The sequence below is a fragment of the Abramis brama genome, assembly GCF_963993115.1.
Source record: "Abramis brama genome assembly, chromosome: 7".
Lineage (NCBI taxonomy): Eukaryota > Metazoa > Chordata > Actinopteri > Cypriniformes > Leuciscidae > Abramis > Abramis brama.
In genome coordinates, this window is record NC_139969.1 from 5,776,656 (window position 1) to 5,798,746 (window position 22,091).

Here is a 22,091-nt window from a genome sequence, read left to right on the forward strand (position 1 = left end):
CTTTTTGAAGCGTTAAAGTGGTAGTTGTGTTGCTGCCATTGGAGGGACAGAAAGATTTCATTAAAAAAGATCTTCATTTGTGTTCCGAAGATCAACGAAAGTCTTACGGGTTTGGAACAACGTGACGGGGAGTAAATGATGACAGAATTTTCATTTTTGGGTGAACTTTCTCTTTCTCCTTATAGCCTATAACCTTTTGGTTTGTTTTTATGAGTCAAGACTCGGTTCTAGGACAAGGTTCTAGCACCCCATTGAACCTTTTTTATGAAGAGTTAGCCACTGTGCATATGCCTTAATCTTGTTGTCAAGTCACGAGATGATCTTTCCCAGAATCCTCTGGATGATGATGATTCACAAACACAGAAGTATGCACATAGAACATGTTTTCAAACAAAGCTGTGGTTTTGTTAGGTAATCTACTAACTAATTTACTTACCCTGTTTTACCATAGACACATACTCAGAACCGGGCACATTAGTTCCTTGTTGAACTTCATCTTATTGTTATCCAGTGCATGGATGGATCCAGTCATGGTTAATCACCAGTAGGCTGTGTGTAAGCTCTTTAGTCACAGTTAGCCAAGTCAAAGTCCGGACTTGAATCCTATTGAATAAATTTGGGATTTAGTGGATTCAAAGATAGATCGCACAAAAGTTTAATCAAAAGCAAGTCTTTGGGAACAACAAGAAACTTTCTGGAAGACAATAACAACAGTGACTGTGGAAAAATGCTGTAGGCCTAAAAACAATGCAAGCAAGAATGTAAGCTGTTATCAAAGGACGCCATACAAAATATTAGTTTTTGGTTATTATGTGTGAATAAAGACTATTTAGTTGTTTCAGTTTGTTATTTGCCTTATAAGTGACAATCAAATGTTTAGTTTTAAACTAAGTTTTTTACAGATTTCAAAAAAAAAAAAAAATGTTGTTGTTTTTTTATTTTAGTTTTGTCATGTCTAAACTATCCAAGCTCCACTTGAAGGTCTCTGTGATAAACAGGGTCCATTCGTATTATACACTAAACTTGTGAAAGCTTAAAAGTTGTTTCACAAATTCTGTAAAACACACATATCATACATATTTTGGTGAGTCATTTCCTGCTATTTGAAGAAATATTTCAACCTGTAAAGTGAGGCTGCAGTAGAAGACGAGATCACAGCAGTTGTTTACTTCATCCTAGACTAATCATCCAGTTAAGAGACAAATAGACCCTTGAGTTGCACAAACATCATTCTTGAGCTTTTTTTGGAAGCTGAAATAGGTCTAGCTTCAGTTGAAGAGTTAATTCAATTTTGCTTTATACAGGGAACATGCTTGTCTTCTCTGGCCAGTTTTCTTACACTTCCATATTAAATTACTTTTATATATTAGTAAGATATTCAGTCTGTAGGCGAGACAGATGCTTTACAGCAAGTGACAAGTTACAGTTTTATTTATTTATGTATATATATATATATATATATATATATATATATATATATATATATATATATATATATATATTTATGAGCCCTTGGTTCTTAACCTCAGGCCTATACTTGGTTGAAAAGCTTGTTTGTTTTATCTCCCATGATTTTGAGCCACTGATCATCATGTCCTGTTGCTATGGAAACTCAGGTAAACATGTCTCAAGTAAACAGTTTTCCCTGTAAAAGCACAATACAAGGAGCTATACAGTATATATATATATATATATATATATATATATATATATATATATATCAGTAGCCTAATATTATTATTGATATTTGTTAATAGTAGGCCTACTATTGATTAGTATTACAAAATATTTTTTTTTAGAATCTGTTTGAAGAAGAATGAAAAGCTTTGGTTAATGGTGTAGCTAACAGGCAATGTATTCACAATCCCATCCAAGTAACTGTATAGATATATTTTACATTTACAAACTTTCCATGTTCAGACCATATTCTTTACGCTGTTCTCATGTCCTCTTGGCTCTCCCAGTTTGGGGTTGTGTCAAAAAGAGTTGGCCTAAAGATTCTCATACATAGCCTATGCAATATTAGTCGTTCATCGATTTGTAGAGATCAAAACAATGTAAAACTAAACACAAACACAACGCAGCAGCAGCGCGAGATATCTCGGGAGAATGATCAAGCAGAAACAGATACGGTGTGGGACTATTACATTCTCAACTTTATTAAGGAATATGGGTCATAAACACGCGATCAGGGAATAACATCCAGGATATCCTGGGCATCCAAACATAGTATTCAGAGGTCAAACCTCACCAAGAAATGTATAGTAACAAGTAGGTGAGCAAATGTATGTGCTCCAGTGCGCGTCATGCATTAGAGTGTATCAATGTGTCCAAGGTCTAATTCTTATTTTGACTAGGTGTGTCCACGATGTACACATAGCATAATGGAAAGAAGAAGTTACACAAGGGAAGGGCCTTACACAAGAACAGTCAAAAGTGAAGCCTATAGACATGTCCCTGTGGGCTGCATGCAAAAACAAACACAAACAAATTCCGGGCAACATATAGTCCAATTCAAAAACAAATGACTCTTTTGAGCCGAGCCTTTGTTGTGAATCAGCAACATAGCCTAAGGATACAGTGCAACCAGTGTAGTCCGATTAATGATTTATGGACTCTTATGGACCGACTCAGCGAATCAAAAACACACCAGCATAGTCCAAATCACGAACAAATAACTCTTATGGACCGATGCAGTGAATCAAAAACACACTAGTGTAGTCCAAATCATGAACAAATGACTCTTATGGACCAACGCAGTGAATCAAAAACACACCAGTGTAGTCCAAATCATGAACAAATGACTCTTATGGACCAACTCAGTAAATAAAAACACACCAGTGTTGTCTGAATCATGAACAAATGACTCTTATGGGCCGACTCAGTGAATCTAAAACACACCAGTGTAGTCCTATTAAAAAACAAATGACTCTTATGGACCAACTCAGTGAATCAAAAACACAGTATAGTTTGATTCATGAACAAAGCACAGGTAGCTTACGTCTGTAAGATGTCTGCTAAAGATCTGGAGATCTGGAAAACATCTGCTGTGTAAATACATCTGATAAACATCTTAGACAGAGCAGTTTTACATTTTAAACCATAAACATCTTACAGACTTCTTCTAGATGTCTATATGACATCTGACAGGAGATGTCTCAGAGATGTATTGCAGATGAGCAAACACTCAAAACATCTTGCAGATATAAATGCAGACATCAAATAGACGTCTCTGAGATGTTCTTGTCCTATCAGGACTGACTCAGTGAATCAAAAACACAGCAGTGTAGTCTGACTCACAAACAAATGACTGAATCTTTCGTAAAGGCACATGAGGAACTGGTTTGAAACTTTCATTTTGAATTAAAATGCATCAATAGAGAGAAGAGCAGAGGAAACTAGGCTACTGGACATCCCAAAAAATACTTTTTATTTATAAAATTCAAAATCATTTTTGTTAAAATTTCTCACAAAGTGAAATGATCACACATCTTTTTCTCAGGCAGAGAACGACTTGACTGAGCATGCTGTGCCGATAAAGTGTCGTCACTGGTTTATTTAGTGTAACGTAAAATGTGTTAATATTTGTAAACATTTTACTGTCTTTTTTTCCCATTATATTTTAATACTGAATTTGTAGATATGAAAAAAGAATTCAGCAAAATTTCTGTTAAACAGGCTATTTTAGTAATGCTGATGTTTATTAGTAAAGGAACATGATTGATAGGACTGGTACTGCATATTTCCAGGGAACAAAGAGGTTATAAAACTGGGTAAGAAACATGTTTCATGAGTTTGTCAGGGAGCTGAGAGAGGTGTTAGTCCAGTAAAAACTTCTTACAGTGTTCTCATACGCTCCATGTAGAGAATGAGTTTGGCATACTTTACTCTCAAAAGGAATAATGAGGCTGAGAGGTCTTTGTTCAGGTCACCATGGCGACCCAGGAGGACGATGGAAGGCTTCCAGGACCACAGAGGGCTAAACCAGGGTTGACTATAAAAGAGCAGGAGATTTGTGTCTGCATGTGTGTGTACACGTTTATTGTAAAACTTACAACACCAGAAATCACTCCATACTGTCCGCCTCTATCCTTCGTGTTTTTGCTCACATTTGCACCTTTTGTCTTGCTGCCCGTCGTCCTTTTTGTTTAGCACTGTGTTTGTGTAAATCTGTTGCCAAGCAGAGGGTGAATATTTTAAAGCTCAGTTCACAGTTGAATAAAAGGTCTAAAAATCACAAGACCTAATTCCGAAATATTATAGTCCCGTAAAAAGTTCCATGGTGTTTTTACAGGACATTTAACATTATAATACTAAATGTGTTAACTTTGGAGTACTTGGGAGTATATGTAAATGTATCTAATATGCACAGTACTTACATGACGATTATGGAAATACGTCACATAGATTTGAACAATAACAATCTGTACCTTAATCTAACAAATGACATGGACAAAACATAAAATAAATAGAAAATTTGGCTTGTAATGTACAAAAGTTTTAGAATGTCATTTCAGCCGGATTTTTGGCTAAATGTATCCTTATATTCTTTGACCCTGTTATGGCTAGATGTATCCTTATATTCTTTGACCCTGATTTGCATGATAATTGAATATCTGTCAGTGACAGCTGTGATTTATGCTTTCACAATGCCAGGAGCAGATGGTTTTCTGTAATCATAACCCGAGTTGCTCAAAGCTGAACATGATTAAAAGTGGTTCTTGCTTGTACAAAACTCGTCAATGATACTGGAGTTAGTCATGATTCCATAATTTACTTTATAATATTAGATATTCATGCCTCATGTCTCTATGATTTTGGTTGACCTGTATATAGCCAGGACTGAAAAGTAATAATAGCCTAGCACTCTTTAATTAGAGGTGTGATTTATCCATTTGAAAGTCACTCTTTCATTAGATTTGTTTCTTCATCCTCAGCTGTTCTTACTGTGTGTGTCAGTAAGGGTGAGTGTGTGGATTGTAGCTCATTTTGATGGTTTGATCACTCCTGAATTGTGCAATGACTTCTTAAATTAAACAAATTAGTTCACTCAAATTAACTTTTTAGAGTTTTTAGAACTTCCTTTTTCTTTTGACTTTACAAAACTGCATGACACATTTTAAGCAATCTGAATTACTTTATTGTTTTGAGTTTTGTGAACTAGTTTTTTTTTTAATTCAGACAAACTTAAATTTAACTGGAACTGGGCTGGGATTTATATTTCCCAGCTTGCTTTGCCTTGGCATTCAAAAGGGAGAGTAAATGCTAAAATTATTATATAATGTTATTTGTGTGAGATTAATGTAACGTGGGAGATTGTTGTTGTACTCATTTAGCATTTGTTATGCTATGCACTGAAAAACCCAACAAGTTAGCTCAACTCAAACCGATTGAGGAAACTGATTGCGGCAAACCATTTAAGTTTAAAAATAAATACATATGAGTATTGTGAACTTATATATATTGAGTCATCAATACAATACTATCAAAGCATTGTGCTACCAAATAACAAGTTCGCATTCGCTGAATTAGCTAGTTAAGCTATAGCCAAGTTTCCTCTACTAATAATAATTTAAGTTGAGATTCCATGATAATTTACAGTTAAATGAATGAGTTAGCTTACTCAAATATTTCAGGAGCAATTAAAATGTATGAGTACAAAATAAAAATCTGCCAGTTCTGCTTTCTTAAACTGAGTTTCTCACTTTACAGATTTGATGAAACTGATTACCTATTGAGTTTTGCCAACTTATTCAGGTTTACAGCGTTGGCATCTGTGGTTCTATGAAGAATCTTAAACATCCATGGAACTTTCCATTGCACTAAAGGTTCTTTACAGTGGAAACGGGTTCATTAGATCATTAAAATGTTCTTTACACAAAGAAAAACAATGGCTCTTTTAAGAGCTCTTTTGGTTCGTCTATGGCATAATTGCAACAAACCTCCTTTTTGAATCCTTCATTATCATGCTGAAAATGGAAGGTCAGGAGCATTGCATTATGGGAAACAGTGAACAGTAAGTCAACCATTCATTCATCAATACAGAATGTGTTTCAACATAGCAAACATATATTGTGCATAAATAGAAGGAGTATATGCTGGAGAGAGAGGCTTAAAATGAGAGAAGGCAGCATGAATGTTTCTTGTTTGAATTTTAAGATGCACAAGGCAAGGAATGTCATATGTTAAACAAGACAATTAAGCAAAAACAGATATTTATTTATTTTACACTGAACAGAGTTTGAATTCTTGCAGATAAGCTGTATGACAGCATCTGATTAACCCTGGACACAAACATCTGTCTGTTTTGGGGTCAGTATATAGTCCGAGATCACTCAATTTATAGAGAGGTCATTTCATTAGAGGTTTACACCGGCTGGAAGTGTCTTCGGCTGTGGATGTGAAATGCTGACATACACTGCAGGGCTGAATGGGGTTATCCAAGCAGAATTCACTGGCTTTAGCGTACTAGCAGCTTGCATGCCAAAACATGGATCATCTAGCTTTCCTGTTTTGCAATCCATTTCAGATGTGGTCTAACATCTTAAACCTGCATGCCTTCAATGTATATTACAGTAAATTAGATTAGCTTGAATTGTTTTCCATGCATTTACAGCTCAAATGACAGAGTGGAATGTGGAAAACTTTTTAGCTTGACTCCAGAAGGCTTTTACGTCTGTTGTTTGTTTTATGATCATATTTCATTGAATCTGTGCAGCCCTTCTGTTTTGTTTAATAGCAAAACATTGTTTTTACATTAAAAAACAATGGCCATGATTTGTATGCACCTGATGCAAAAAATATAGGGCTTGCTGCAAGTTTTTACTAGATGGTGTTTTGTCGCCTCTTAGTGGTTACTCTTTTATTTCTGTTGACTAAAGCATGTAGTTTGTCAGAGAGCAAATGTTGGCGTGTTATTTCTCATTAAACAATCAGGTCTTTAGATTGGTGTCAGATCTGAATGGTGACTCTTATTGCAGGTGCTTATCAAATTGCCTTGTTTTGGAAGCTGCTGCCTTCTGAAGACAGTTTAAAGGGAAAGGCTGAACTGTAGCGCTTCACCAGACACCGTTTGTTTCATCATTATCCACTTGGAAACAGTCTTATTCTTGATTACCAAAGGCCTCCGCTAATTGCCCCAGGGCATCTTCAGTGAAATCATGTAGATTTCACATTTATATTCTCAGTTTAGTTCACTTTATAAAAGGATTAAACTTTTTTAGATATTATGTTTTCTAATAGAGCATTTTTTTTATTCCCATTTGATTTTTTTAATCAGTTTCATTTGATGAATGCCTTTTCTTAAATGGAAAAAGGAAAATTCTGTCATTAATTACTCACCCTCATCTCGTTCCAAATCCGTAATGCTTTCGTTCATCTCTTGGAACACAAAGTTCATAAAGAGATCATAAATCTAATCCATATGATTCAGCAGTTTGACCAGATTTTCTGAAGGGACGTGATTGCTTTATATGCTGAACAGATTGAATTTAGGCTTTTATTCACACACATTAGTTGTGGTACACAGAAGCTCAAGTATGCGAGAACCAATGAGGTTCATTCTCGTGTTACGCATCACGTTTGAGCTTCAGCGAGAACCAATGAGGTTCATTCTCGTGTTACGCATCACGTTTGAGCTTCAGCAAGAACCAATGAGGTTCATTCTCGTGTTACGCATCACGTTTGAGCTTCAGCAAGAACCAATGAGGTTCATACTCATGTTACGCAGCACGTTTGAGCTTCAGCAAGAACCAATGAGGTTCATTCTTGTGTTACGCAGCACGTTTGAGCTTCAGCAAGAACCAATGAGGTTAATTCTCGTGTTACGCATCACGTTTGAGCTTCAGCAAGAACCAATGAGGTTCATTCTCGTGTTACGCATCACGTTTGAGCTTCAGCAAGAACCAATGAGGTTCATACTCATGTTACGCAGCACGTTTGAGCTTCAGCAAGAACCAATGAGGTTCATTCTCGTGTTACGCAGCACGTTTGAGCTTCAGCAAGAACCAATGAGGTTCATTCTCGTGTTACGCATCACGTATGAGCTTCAGCAAGAACCAATGAGGTTCATTCTCGTGTTACGCATGACGTATGAGCTTCGGCAAGAACCAGTGAGGTTCATTCTCGTGTTACGGATCACATGGGATACATGGAAGTATCTTGATACATGAGAGTATCTTGCCCCCACAAGTGCAAATGAGGAAAAAAAAAAGTTTAATTGAGATTATCAGTGTACGTTTAAAACAGTCTATTTCTCACAGTAAGCTATATGGCTTCAGAAGACTTGGAGTGGAGTGCACAAGGCATGTGCACTATGCGTGACCCCTTTCCCCCATTCACAGCATGAATACTCTTCAAAACCTCTTGTTTTGTGTTAAAACATTCATGTTTGGAACCACATGACGGCAAGTAACATAAACGCAGACATAATTTTTATTTTTGCATACTTGCCCTTTAAGAACTTCCCACCCCTCTGTTCATATATTTCAGCGGCTCATTAAGCATTACTGTGCAGGTGGAGTGTACCACTTTCACCCGCAGAGGGGGGAACGTGAGACCTCATTAACTTCAGCACCTGGACAGCGACCGTCCCGGAAACCCTCTTCTGGTGTAACAATGCGAGCATTCAGTGGAACGATATTCCTCCAAGAGATGCTTTGACAAACAATGCGATTTCCGAGACCTTTTTTTGCTGGGAGATACGGAAAGCTGGCTGTATTGCGCACGTATATCTCGCAGAAACAGCGCCAGTCCTGAGGCTTCCCTTCCGTGCAGGGAGGGTGCGAGTGAAGGAAGGACAAAACGTCGCGGTTCTCTTTGTTTACATCGGAAAAAAGTGAGAATGCGACGGATTGTCGGACTGGAGGTGCCGCTGATATTGTGGATATGGAGTGTTTATGTGAAGCTCAGCGCAGGAGCCCGTGAGTACATGAATGTGTGCGTGTGTGTGTGTGTATATGTGTGTGTTCAATGATCTTATTATGCGTCAGCATGTGACTCTTCATCTATTCAACATCAACACTTTATTATGTTGCACTTTTAAATGAGCTGATTGAAATAGAATAAAATGATATAATTTAAACCATGCAAACAGGTTTATTAATTAAAAAAAGACATCAGAAGTTGATTTATAGGCTTCACGCCATATGGTCGTATGAGATTTCATGCATTAATGCTCTTCTGGTTGCATGATGGGAGTATCTTTGGAAAATCAACGTTTTGCTGTTCTGTTGCCCTTTCTGTGTGGGTGTTTCATAAGCTTTGTTTATGATTATGAAATATGATGCTCACTTGGTGTAGTATGTGGCTCTCAAAAAGTTTTTTGACTCAAAAAATAGATAAGAGCGTGTGTATATTTCTAAATACATCGTGATTACATCACTGTAAAAAAATGCAAAGTTGAACCATAAGGAATTATTTAAATCTAATTAATCTGACCCTTTAAATTACATTTCTTGTTTAATGTCTGTGTTTACGGTGGTTCAGGCATATTAAATAATTGCTGATTTTATTAGTTCAGATTTATGTTAAATAAAATCCCTGGTGTAGTCAAGTATTGATGCTGTAGTCGTTTTCCTCTGGCTATTATAGATCAGTGGCATATACTAATGGAGAATACAGGTCAAAGCTGTCTGAAGAAATGGTTCTGCAGCAATAACATGTAGCCTCATTTTACGCTTGGGGTAACACATTAATAAATAATACTTAAAAGAGATATGTGGACATGTTGGCGCCCTTTAATATAGTATATACACAAAACAAAGAAATAAAAAGGGGCGATTGAGGGGATTATAAATGTTGGATAACTAAAACTCAAAACTGCATCACAGAAACCTGAGATGCACCAGGAGAAAATGTGGAGCAGCACGTGTCGTGTGCCTCCTACGGTGGATTAGTTTACTGTTAGTTCATCCATCTCAGATTAGAATGTAAAATGTAAATTCATTAAATACATTCAGATTATACCAGATTTGGCATTGTAAGGCTCTGAAAGAAATTGGTTTAGTATTTCATTTGAAACAATTTTCACTCACAAAATACGATAACACATTAAACATGAGAAGTAGAAAGACTGAAATAGTATTACGGAGTATTAACATACTTCAATAATCTGTTTTATTTACAATTTTATTTTACAGTGTAGTAAATAAAGTGTACTGGAATAACCTCCAGTTATCAATCAAATCAGCATCTCCATTGGTCAGAAAAATCTTATTTAACCACCATGGCAACATTTTAATGAGAAATGATAATGATCACACACTTATAGGCTACTTATAGAAGCCAAATGTAACACTTTTGAATCCATTAAACTAAAGACTCAGCATGAGTCAAGACATTTAGACATCAAACAATGCATTAAAAGTTTTTGATGCAAAAATGAATATTTTTAGCTTTTCCCCATACTTGTGGCTCTAATATAGTAATTGTTATTCTTGGTGGCAAGTTGTAAAAAGTCTATCTGTGAAAATATGTTATTGGGAAAATTCAACTTTAATTCAAATTTATCCTTATTCTGACTGTGCCTATAAAACATTTATGAAATAGCCTAATTCTGCTCTGCAATACAGACAGAGATGAATACGATCTGATTCAGCTCTCCTATTGGTTGTTGCAGTGCCTCTAGATCAGTAGCGCTGTGTATTGTGATGCTAATGAGAAAGCTCATTTAGATTCGGGCACCTGCCATGTTGATTTGTGGTAGCTCGTGCCGCCCCGTCATCTCACCCCTCCCCCATTCTCCAGGCACCTCCCTTTGTCCACCGGAGATGGACACGAGTGAACAAAAGCCTCCGCGTGTCCCAAGCACACACTTCCAAAGCACTTCACGCCCCGTTTCTGTATCGTCACACCTCCAGGGTTTGGTTAGGTTGCCGGTTAGTTTGGTTTGCTGGTCGTTCATAAACAAGGTGCACATTTAGTCGAAGGTTCATCATGGGAGAGCAGTTTCAAAGACAGCAGAAGTGTTTAAAACAACAGAAACTATAGATAGGTGGATTGTATTTACAGATATCATGTATGAGACCCTCTCAGAAAACCTTCTGCATTTTTACATTTTCAAAAAACATAAATTAGTGTGATTTATAAGCTGTTTTCCTCATGGAACCCAAAAAATGTCTCGGTATTTACTGGTATTACTATCCTTGTCGGGACATTCACCACAACATTGGTGTTTAGGCACACTCACACACACACACACACATACACACGCATGTAGTAATTGCAATTTTAAAATATTTATACATTGTGGTAGCATTTTTACTGCCTTAATACAGTAAAGATTTTGGAAATTACATTAATAGAATCTAGCAAGCGATTAAAAACAAAACAAAATTGAAACTCATTACAGAAATGAGAATTTGGGGCAAAGTGTGCTTACTTGTCATAAAAATAATGTTTTTTACCTTTAACGGTCCTGTTAATTTACTTTATACAAAATATTTTTTTTTCTTCTTAATTTTGGGAGGACATGTGATGTGGGCAAGATTTTTGTGAGATTCCCCCCATTACACCTCTAGGTATAAAGCCTTCATTTACTCCCCCTATCTGATTATCACCCACAGTCCCAACATGCTCCATGAATCTGAATCACAGATTCACCCTGGAAGACGTGAACGACACAAAGCCTTCCGGCAGGCCCTCCTCCCCATCCGGGCTTCGAGAGCTCATGTTTTCAATCAAATCCCAATTTATAGGCAATCCCCCATGAACAGATGTGGTTTGGAGAGCAAGAGGAGGCTAACAAAGGCCAATTGCGATGACCTGTCAACTCATTAATTCAAGATGTGGCTGTTGACTGTAGCTTCATAATTGACATCTTACACCACAAAGGTAATTAAACATGTTGACTCAGAACAGATGCTGGCTCACATGAGCTGGATTCAGCCATGAGTGTAACAGCTTTTAGTGTCTTAATACTCACTCTATGTAGTTTCGATGGGATTATCAATCCAATGACTCAAATTGTTAATACTGCACTGGTAAAAATGTCTTGTTTCATGACCATAAATCCCAAACAAAATCCCCATAAGACTGAGAGGCTTTTAATACTTTTATTCTTTTATTTAGAAAAAGATTTTTGTTATGGTGTGTGCAAGCAGGCAGATGAAGACAGAGAAGATTAAGGTTCCAACACAAAGATACTTATATTATAATCCAAACAGGTAGCAGAATAACACACACATATGCAAAAACGTGACCAGACAATTAAAGGGGTGGTAATACCCCTTTTTGCAAGATGTAAAATAAATCTCATCAAATCTCTCAATAAATCATTTTTATAGCATGTTAAAATTGTCCCTTTTTAAGGGTGAGCAAAAACGCGTCATTTTGTGTGTGTCCCTTTAAATGCAAATGAGCTGCTGCTCCCGGCACAGAGGGCGGAGCTTCGAGAGATCATGTGTTAGCAGCTTGCAGACATGCACTAAAATGTCAGAAACTGTTCTGTCTTTTATGTTCCAACCGGCGGTGTTGGACAATGATGGAGAGACTCAAGAAGAAGTGACAACATGTAGAATGCAACAGGACGTTTCTGAATGGTTAGTAGTTGACGTGGCGTTAACTATCTTCAAGTCATTGATTAATCAGACACAGCTGAAACAAACAAATTAATAATGGCGGTAACCTAGCAGACCAACGAGTGGCAGGAATATGAACAAGGAAGACACTTGACCAAAGTGAAGTCTATGAAAACAGAAACTGAGCATAACGTTGACAACTTTTTGTATATGTGTGATATTTTTCACTTAAATAGCGTAACCGCTCAGATTTAACTCCAGACCCAAAAACCAAAACATTTTTGTCATCTTAGTGATGTTTCTGAAGTAAACTTATCCTGTTTTCAGATATTTTAACTGGAAAATAAAACAAAAATGCTCATTGAGAATATGATTTTTGCAGTGCATAAAATGACATACTTTTAAATCATAAATGTAGAATCTGTAGGTTAGATTTAACATACTCAACCAACTTCGTTTCAAGTTCCTTCACAAGATTCTGCAGTGTTCTAGCACATCCACAGACTGCCTGGGACATGGCAAGGTAACAGACTGCAACAGAGGAACAACTAGTTTGGCAAGGTTTGCAAAAGTTTCTGCAAGACTATGGCAGAGTTAACCATGAAATATTAAATATATTTTAATAATACAATCATTTTGCATTCTTCCGCTAGTTCTGTCTTACTCTTATGGGTGTATAGTTACTGAAAACGTGTGCCGCGTGGTTTTAAAAGCAGGCGTGAATTATGCATTTTACAATTTGCTGATAAAAAACGTCTTCTTTTCCCACTTTCCTGCATTTTTTGAGACGATGAGCAGTAAGTGAGTATCAGGAAGTTATATTTGAGTATCTGTTATTATTTTCATGGAAAGACAGAAGCACAGTGGAGGTTGGATGTTTATAATATCACGTCGTACGTTCTCAAGTATCTTTTAATTAAACACCATGACGTCAAACCTCTCCATATTTGATCTGAGAGCTGCAGTCGATAGCATTCATATGCATGAATAACATCTCGCTTAAGTTGCAATTTCCATGTATTCGACTCGTAATGCCTTTTACTCTGGTGGCTTTTCATTGTTGTGGCTAATACTTGAATTGATATGTCAGTATTCATCAGTATTCATCAAAATTTTTTATCTCCTTTTGACATTGATTTGTTCCTCCCATTTAATAATTTAATTTTCTCTTTATTCTGTATGCTTCTGTTACTGCAGGTATGATTGAAATAAGATATTGTTTTTAAGATGATCAGTATGGAATTATATGACTGTGCATGAGCCAGACAGTGCCTGTATTTCTAATTACTAATGTGGTAGGAGGTGTTTGCTAGCAGGGACTGTTTGTTCAGGTTTGGTCAACTCAACTGTTACATCCATGTTTGAAGGCATTGCTGCGGTCATATTGTGTTCTCAGATGGTTTGACAGATTATTAGATAGATTGATGAATGGGAACCTCACTAATATATACACCAATAGGAAAATACACCAGTAATTTCATTAAGGTGACCTAAACTCACCATTGTGGCTGCTATAGGGCATTGCTATCCGGTTGCTAGGGTGTTCTTGGTGGATGCTACACCACATGCAAATTAACCTGTAGGTACATAAAGTTTAGAAGATGGTTGTGTCTGAGTGAGAAAAAATTAATGTAGTTTGAAAGATGTAGTCATTGAATGTCTTCTGTGCCAAAGCAATGATAAATGATCCTCAGTTTAGCGCACATAGGGCCAGATTTACTAAACGGCAAATTAGCGTGACAGCCTAAATTCCATTATCTATCTATCTATCTATCTATCTATCTATCTATCTATCTATCTATCTACTATCTATCTATCTATCTATCTATCTATCTATCTATCTATCTATCTATCTATCTATCTATCTATCTATCTATCTACTATCTATCTATCTATCTATTTATCTATCTATCTATCTATCTATCTATCTATCTATCTATCTATCTATCTATCTATCTATCTATCTATCTATCTATCTATCTATCTATCTATCTATCTGTCTATCTATCTGTCTGTCGATCAATCCATTCTCTTATCTGTCCATCTGTATCTATCTATCTTTCTGCCTGCCCGTTCTTCTGTTCGTTGTAGGTTTGCCAAATTATCATCAAAGTTGAACTTTTCAATGTTTTTCTAGTTTCTTTCGGTTGCACAAAATTCTGGCCTCACACATTTTTCCACTGATTTCCTCAGTATTCTCTGTACAGTATTTTGACTGAGCTCAGACCGTGTTGCAGGCTGCTGTATTATTATGGTGTCATCGATTTCAGATTCACCTGCTCCTAAAGCATGTCATTCTGGCCGCCTCTTTCCAGTCTAACTGGGTGGTTCTTTGCCAGATTTATGCCGATAGTCAAAAGTGTGGCTTTGTGAGACTCGTTCTTTGGCCATTGACTGTACATTGCTGGCTCAGTGATCCATACAAATGCTGATAAAGAACCCAAATATTTGACAACTGAGGAATCGGTCCAAATACAAACTGCCTTACTATTTCAGTGAGACCAATATGTCTTTATGTTTTTCTTGTCTTATTCACTCTCTGTTTATCTATCTTTCCATTACCTAAGATCGCTGCATTAGTATTGGAGAACACGCATTATGCTCCATAACCTGGCGAGCTGCCTTGTCTCTCTATAATGGAACCTGTGCCAAACTGGAACGGGAAAAGTGAATCTGTGGTATCAGTTTCAATCTCTCATGTGGTTCACTTCAATCTCGTCTAGTGCTGCGACTCATAGAAGCAGCAGGTCTCTGCTTGCACTGTAAAATGCAAGTTTATACTTACACTACTGTTCAAACGTTTGGGGTAAAGTGCCCCTATTATTCTATTTATATCCTAATTTTTGTTAATCCTAATTTCTAGTCTCCTACAGTAGGTTTACATGCATCCAAGGCCAAAAAACACTTTATTTTTTTCACAATACACATTGCACATCCCCTCATTTCTCACAGAGTCTGAAAATGGTTCATTCAAAGATTCAGTCTCTCTAAATATGGCGTTATATGTGTGCCTCAATCCTGAGCGAGTAATTGTAAGTTTTGAGCACAGAGAACTATGTTTTGCAAGCACATTACATTATATTTTGAACAGAAATTAACAATCGCAAAAAAAAAAAAAAATGGATTAAAACACATTTTGGTAAGTATTTTTTATTTATTATTAACTTAAAAGTGCCTTATTAGTTTTGTGTATTATAATGCTGTTGTGTTGTTTAACTTACAATATTATATCTCCTATTGTGACTAAAGTTAGTTTGACTTATCCTTTTCAAGCATTCTAACGCTAGCACAGCCGCAGACAATGTCATCAGAACAGCAACACCTAAATGTCACACCAGTTTAGTCACAATAGGAGATATAATATTGTAAGTTAAACAACACAACAGCATTATAAATTATAAGATGAATCTCTGGAGGAGTGTCATAATATTCCTCTGTCACATATAGCTGTCAATCACCTCACACAATGACCTCACTCTTAAAACTGTCATTTTCCGAACAATTAAACAAAATTTGCCCTCCAACTATAGGCTAATGTCTGTAATGTCTGTGATCTAAAGAAAACCACCATTATAATAATTATTTTAATTATTATTTTTGTGTATTAAAATTTATAATACACAAAACTAACAAGGCACTTTTAAGTTAATAATAATAATTTTAAAAAAACTTACCAAAATGTGTTTTAATCCATTAGTCTCGCTGTAGTCAGTTATTTTTTTCGATTTTTTTTTTTTTTTTCAGTAAGCTTCCGGGATGCTGTGTAGATAGTCAGATATCATATAATAAAGGATTATATATGGATATATGGATATATATGGATATCTATGGATAGTTCTACAAGACGGGCTTTGGTTCTACTAGCGATTTGATTGGAGACCAACAGCCAATCACAATTGACCTTTAATTTTCCGATTGGTTGATTTTGTGGCACACTTGTAACGCTGTTGCAAGTTGAGCGAGCGTGTGTGTCAAGAGTTGAGCGCGCACAGAATTAAGAGGTTGAGAGAGAGAGAGAGGGACTTGACAGGAGCGCAGAGAATAAGTTTGTGAGAGAGCACCTGAGTAAACTGCGTGAGAGGGGTTATTATTGCACGTTAATATGGATAATAGCAAACAAGCAAATACATTTATTGAGCACGGAATCGTTTTTTCTTTGCTCAAACAAATTTTTTTTTTGTGATTGTTATTTTCTGTTCAAAATATAATGTATTGTGCTTGCAAAATATAGTTCTCTGTGCTATCTAAACCCCTCCTTTCCGAGAGCCTTCTCTTCTCTGATTGGTCAAATGGCCCAGTGTGTTGAGATTGGTCTATTTTTTACAGCACACATTGGAAACAAAATATCCCTGAATTTCTGCTCCTTTTCTCTCTCTCTCTCTCTCTCTCTCTCTTTTTTTTTTCTTTTAAAGTGGAAATTAAATTTGGTGGTAATCAGCTTCTAGGTAGGCAGCTCACTAGGTTTTGGAACAGGGTCACTAACCCTAGAAAAAGTCAATTTCATGGCTATGAACATCATGGACTGATTTCATTACCCAGCATTCTTAGCATTTTCACGTCTTCCCCAAACACACATAAAAAATATGTAAGAGTCTTCACACTGCACAAACTGAAGATGAGTGTGTAGCGCTACTTAGAACAGGAGCCTGAAAATATCATTATCTTTTTTTAGAGGACACAAGAGTTATTTTTGACACAACCTCGACTCAGCAGACTCAAAGTCAATTTAAACCTGTTGTTTTAGAGCTGTGTGTAATGAGCTGGGGAGGCAGAATAAGGACAGATCTCAGAGAGTGGAACAGACTGCTGGGAAAGGGTTTTCTGTGGTGGATCATAGAGGGGTGAGTGCTACTTTTTAAAAGTAGATTGTTCAAGATACTGTTCGAGTCATTTTTCAGCAACTCTGGTGATCCTAGTGGTGCAGAAATACAAATAAAAATAGACATAAATGGGTCAATAGTGGACATACAGTAAAAGTATAGAGCTATAAAATGAATGTGGAGCAGTTCAGATCATTTTGATCATCAATGTTTGAGTTCATATTGAGATCTCTGACATTTGATTGTAGACTTTTGGTATTATGGCAGATCTGAGCACAGACCTTGTTGAGATTACTAGGATGCCCTATGAAATCCATTTTATTTTTTCCCAAATTCAACATTATAATTTTTCTGGATTCTGTTTTAAATGTTTTATTGAATAAAATGTTAACAATTTAATAATTAATAAAATAGAGACACTTAGAACATGCAGACTTCATATTTCAATAGCAGTCCTGTTGAGGTTTCTTGTGGTTTCTAACAGTCTAGCCCATGTCATGATTTGATTTAGTATGCTGTGCTATTTTTGATTTATTCATCTGAATTTTGCCAAATTATGTGCCAATCTACAAAATTCCATTTTTATGACTGGATGGTAAACGCCTTCGAACTGCCATTGGTCCGTGGTGATTATGTAATAGCGGGTGTGGTTCTGAGGCTCCGCCCTCTTTGACGTGGAAATCTTCTCCGGTTCATTTCCTCTGTTCAGTCCGTCGAGGTCAGAATGTATAAACACTAGAGAGCTCCTTTATAGTAGAAATTGAAGTGTAATTCTAATAGAAAGCAACACTGACACACTTTTTTTTCATGTTTATTACTGTAAAGCTGTTTGGTTTCAAGAAATCTATTGTATAAAGTGCTATATGTGACCCTGGACCATTGATGTTTGATGGGTCAATTTTTTGAAATTGAGATTTATACACCGTCTGAAAGCTGAATAAAAAAGCTTTCAATTGATGTGTGGTTTGTTAGGATATGACAATGATACAACTATTTAAAAATCTGGAATCTGAGGGTGCAAAAAAATCAAAACATTGAGAAAATCGCCTTTAAAGTTGTCCATTTATGTTCGCGATTGTGCTGCATTTACTCACAAAAACAAATGTCTTATATATTTATGGTAGGAAATTTACAAAATATCTTAATGGAACATGATCTTTACTCAATATCCTAATGATTTTTTGCATAAAAGAAAAATCGATCATTTTGACCCATACAATGTATTGTTGGCTATTGCCACAAATATACCCGTGCGACTTGTGACTGGTTTTGTGATCCAGGGTCACATATAAATAAAGTGATTTACTTGACTGGAGTGCAGATTTGCAGAGCTCATGCAAACATCCAAATTGCAATGATCAGATGCTTTCTTAACTGCTGTTTTCTCAGTGCCATCATTTTTGTATGTTTGTGTGTTTATTTTGTAATTTTGAGGAAAGCGCGCATATTTACATATTCATTTAAACGTCGCTCTCAGCAGTGTGGGCGGCATTGGGATGTCTGCTCACAGTATACCGCTGCGAACGTATTTCGAACTTCTTACCCCTAAATGAAGTATTGGCCAACTGTGCTTAAAAAAAAAAAAAAAAAAATGGATTTATTGATATATTTATTATATATACACACACACACACTAGCAGTCAAAAGTTTGGAATAAATACGTTTTTTAAGTGTTTTTGACGGTTTTGTTCACCAAGGCTGTATTATTTATTTGATGAAAAATACAGTAAAAACAGCATTGTGAAATATTATTAAAATGTAATATTTCACAGTGCTGTTTTTACTATATTTTTCATAATAACTGCTTTATTATTTTTCAATAACTGCTTTCTATTTGAATATATTTTAAAATATAATTTATTCCAGTGATGGAAAAGCTATTCTCCATAGTTCTCAAAAATGTTCTCACTGGCTGTATTTTAGTAATTTCTCATTTGCCTGCTGTAGGGCTGATATCAGTCATCTGAGTTATTAAACAGCAGCTGAGGCTGAAGAGAGAGATCAGCATCGAATCCATGAGATTCACAGGCTCTCTGGGTAAATGAAAGGTTTATCCCAGGAGAAGATCACGATCAATATATGAGTGCTCTGGTGTTCGATCAAAGAATATCCTCTGAGCAATCGCCCTCTCGCTCTAATTCTAGACTCAAAGGAATTCATGATCATTGCACTGAAGTGTTTAGGTGGACGTGGACGGGTGTGTGAGTTTGGAGCCAATAGCCTCGTGCTCTGAAATGAGGCATGGTCTCGCTTCTGCCGACACACCTTCACACATCACGTATGTGATCCTGCACCACAAAACCAGTCACATGGGTCAATTTTTTTAAATTGACATACAACGTCTGAAAGCTGAATGAAAAAGATTTCAATTGATGTATGGTTTGTTAGGATATGACAATATTTGGCCAAAATCTGGAATCTGAGGGTGCAAAAAAATCTAAACATTGAGAAAATCGCCTTTAAAGTTGTCCATTTATGTTCGCGATTGTGCTGCATTCACTCACAAAAATAAATGTTTTATATATGTATGGTAGGAAATTTACAAAATATTGTCATGGAACATGATCTTCACTCAATATCCTAATGAAAAAAAATCGATAATTTTGACCCATACAATGTATTTTTGGCTATTGCCACAAATATACCCGTGCGACATGTGACTGGTTTTGTGATCCAGGGTCACATATATGACACTGTTGTCTACTTGATAACCAGTACATTAGCTCTTAAAACAAACATTATTAGTGGCTAAATTATGTTTTTGAGATGGAAATGACTCCATAACCTTTCTGCTCTGGGTGTTTATCGACATGAGCACCAGGTACAATGTGTTTCATGCTGATCAAATTAGTAAGCACATTTCCGTGTGATGGGAAATATTTGCCCATATTTGGGGACTCGACCTCATCACATCTGGCTGAAGGTCAACACTGCAAATGTGCTTGCTGACATTTACATGATCTCTGAAGGGTTCTGTTTCAGTAGATGTAGAACATGTTCGAGAAAATCTATCCATGTCATCACAGCATCGGCACATCCTCTCTCAGCGGGAAAGAATCCCTCATCTCTGTATGTGAAACCAATCTGCTGCATGATGACTCATTGAAATGTTCTGTTCATGCAGCTTTCTCCATGTAGACATCCATCTGTGTATTTAACTGATTTAAAGTCACTTATAAAACTAGTTAACATATATGCATTGCTGGTTGAATATTGTGAACATTTATCACAGTTCACCCAATAAGTTATATGGTTGGATTTCTTTTTTCGGTGGAACATGAAAAAAGATATTTTGAAAAGTCAATGGTGTCCAATGTACTTTGGACCCCTAAGTTCTTCAAAACATCTTATGTGTTCTGATGAAGAAAGAATTGCTGTAAAACTGCAACTGCAAAAAGTTTCAGCGCAAAATACACCACATATCATTTATTATAGCCCTTGGGTGTGAGCAAAAACACGCTGTTTTTGTGTGTGTCCCTTTAAATATAAATGAGCTGCTGCTCCCCGCCCCCTTTCCAGAAGAGGGCGGAGGCTTTACAGCTTGTGCTTTGGATACTCCAGCAACAACAAAACTGGAGAATCTCACGCAGCCAAAATGTCAGAAATTGTCAGTAGCGGTGTTCAGCCTTACATGTTCGAACACAGATGGAGAAACTCAGGAAGAAGCTACAGCTTTAAGAATGCAACTGGACATTTCTGAATGGTTAGTGGATAAATTGATGTAGTTGTTGTGGAATTAAGTTGATTCAACTCATCGACTAGCATTTTTGTGCAAATCCAGCCTTGCACTGACCCCCGTTTGTGAAGCAGTCCGGCATAAAATTATTTATGTGAATATATAACACTTTAACGACTTTCTTCGGCACATTTCCTCCATAAATGAAATTCAACTACGGTGTCCTCAGTGGCTCAGATGCCAAGAGTCTATTGAGACTCTTATGTTGTTGGTACATCCAAAAACAGAACATTTGTAATGCTTTTTGGTGCATTCATTGTAAATCTTCAGCTGCTACAGTGAGTAAACAGCAATAGCGAACTGTTACGGCTCACTCAGGGTGTGATCTATGCTAATTAGGGCAGATCGTCACCAGTCACTGCTCGCTTGGAGCGACTGTGTGTGATTTATTGGTATTATTTTTACCATTATAGGCTGGTTGTTTACACACACTGCGGACACACATCTGTGTTCAAACACAAAAGTGAATTTTGTATAAGTTTAAGTAAAACATTTTTTAAATTTTGCACTTTTATTTAAATTTTTTCTTTATTTCTATTTAGCTTTCATTTATTTTTACTTTGCTATTTTAGTCACTTTTGTACTTCAATAGGCATAAGGCAACATTTCTAATTGTCATTTTCTAAGTTTACCTTTTCATGTAATATTTATATTTTATTTTATTTCAGCTTGATTTTTTTTTTTTTGCATCCATCGCCATTACTTCTCCACTGATGGGCATAAATATGGTGGATGATCTAAAAAAAAATGCATGTGACCTATAAATTGATTAATTGAATGCATTTGAAAAGAAGTTTGAAATGTATCTGGTAAAGTTTTAAGATGTCTTTTTAATGCACTGTTTTTTGTATTAACACTGCTAATCGTGAGACATAATTAGAGTGGAGAGAGAAGAGTACTCAGACTCTGGCCTTGAATCTCTCCTCCTCTGGCCAGATAAATTGGGTTACGAGGAGCCTATTTAAACTGCAGACTGACCGCACACACAGCGGCCAGAAACATGAAGGACCTTTCAGT

At 36.4% G+C, this 22,091-nt stretch overlaps 1 protein-coding gene across 1 annotated transcript in view; it reads left to right on the forward strand.

Moving 5' to 3' along the window:
* The first annotated feature begins 8,590 nt into the window (after nucleotides 1-8,590).
* The window catches only part of cntnap2b (contactin associated protein 2b), a 42,166-nt gene continuing 28,665 nt past the window's right edge, over nucleotides 8,591-22,091 (forward strand). Inside the window, exon 1 of the mRNA XM_084119086.1 lies at nucleotides 8,591-8,921. Coding sequence (XP_083975212.1) covers nucleotides 8,843-8,921 — 79 coding nt within the window. The 5' untranslated portion in view covers nucleotides 8,591-8,842. The remainder of the gene's footprint in view (nucleotides 8,922-22,091) is intronic.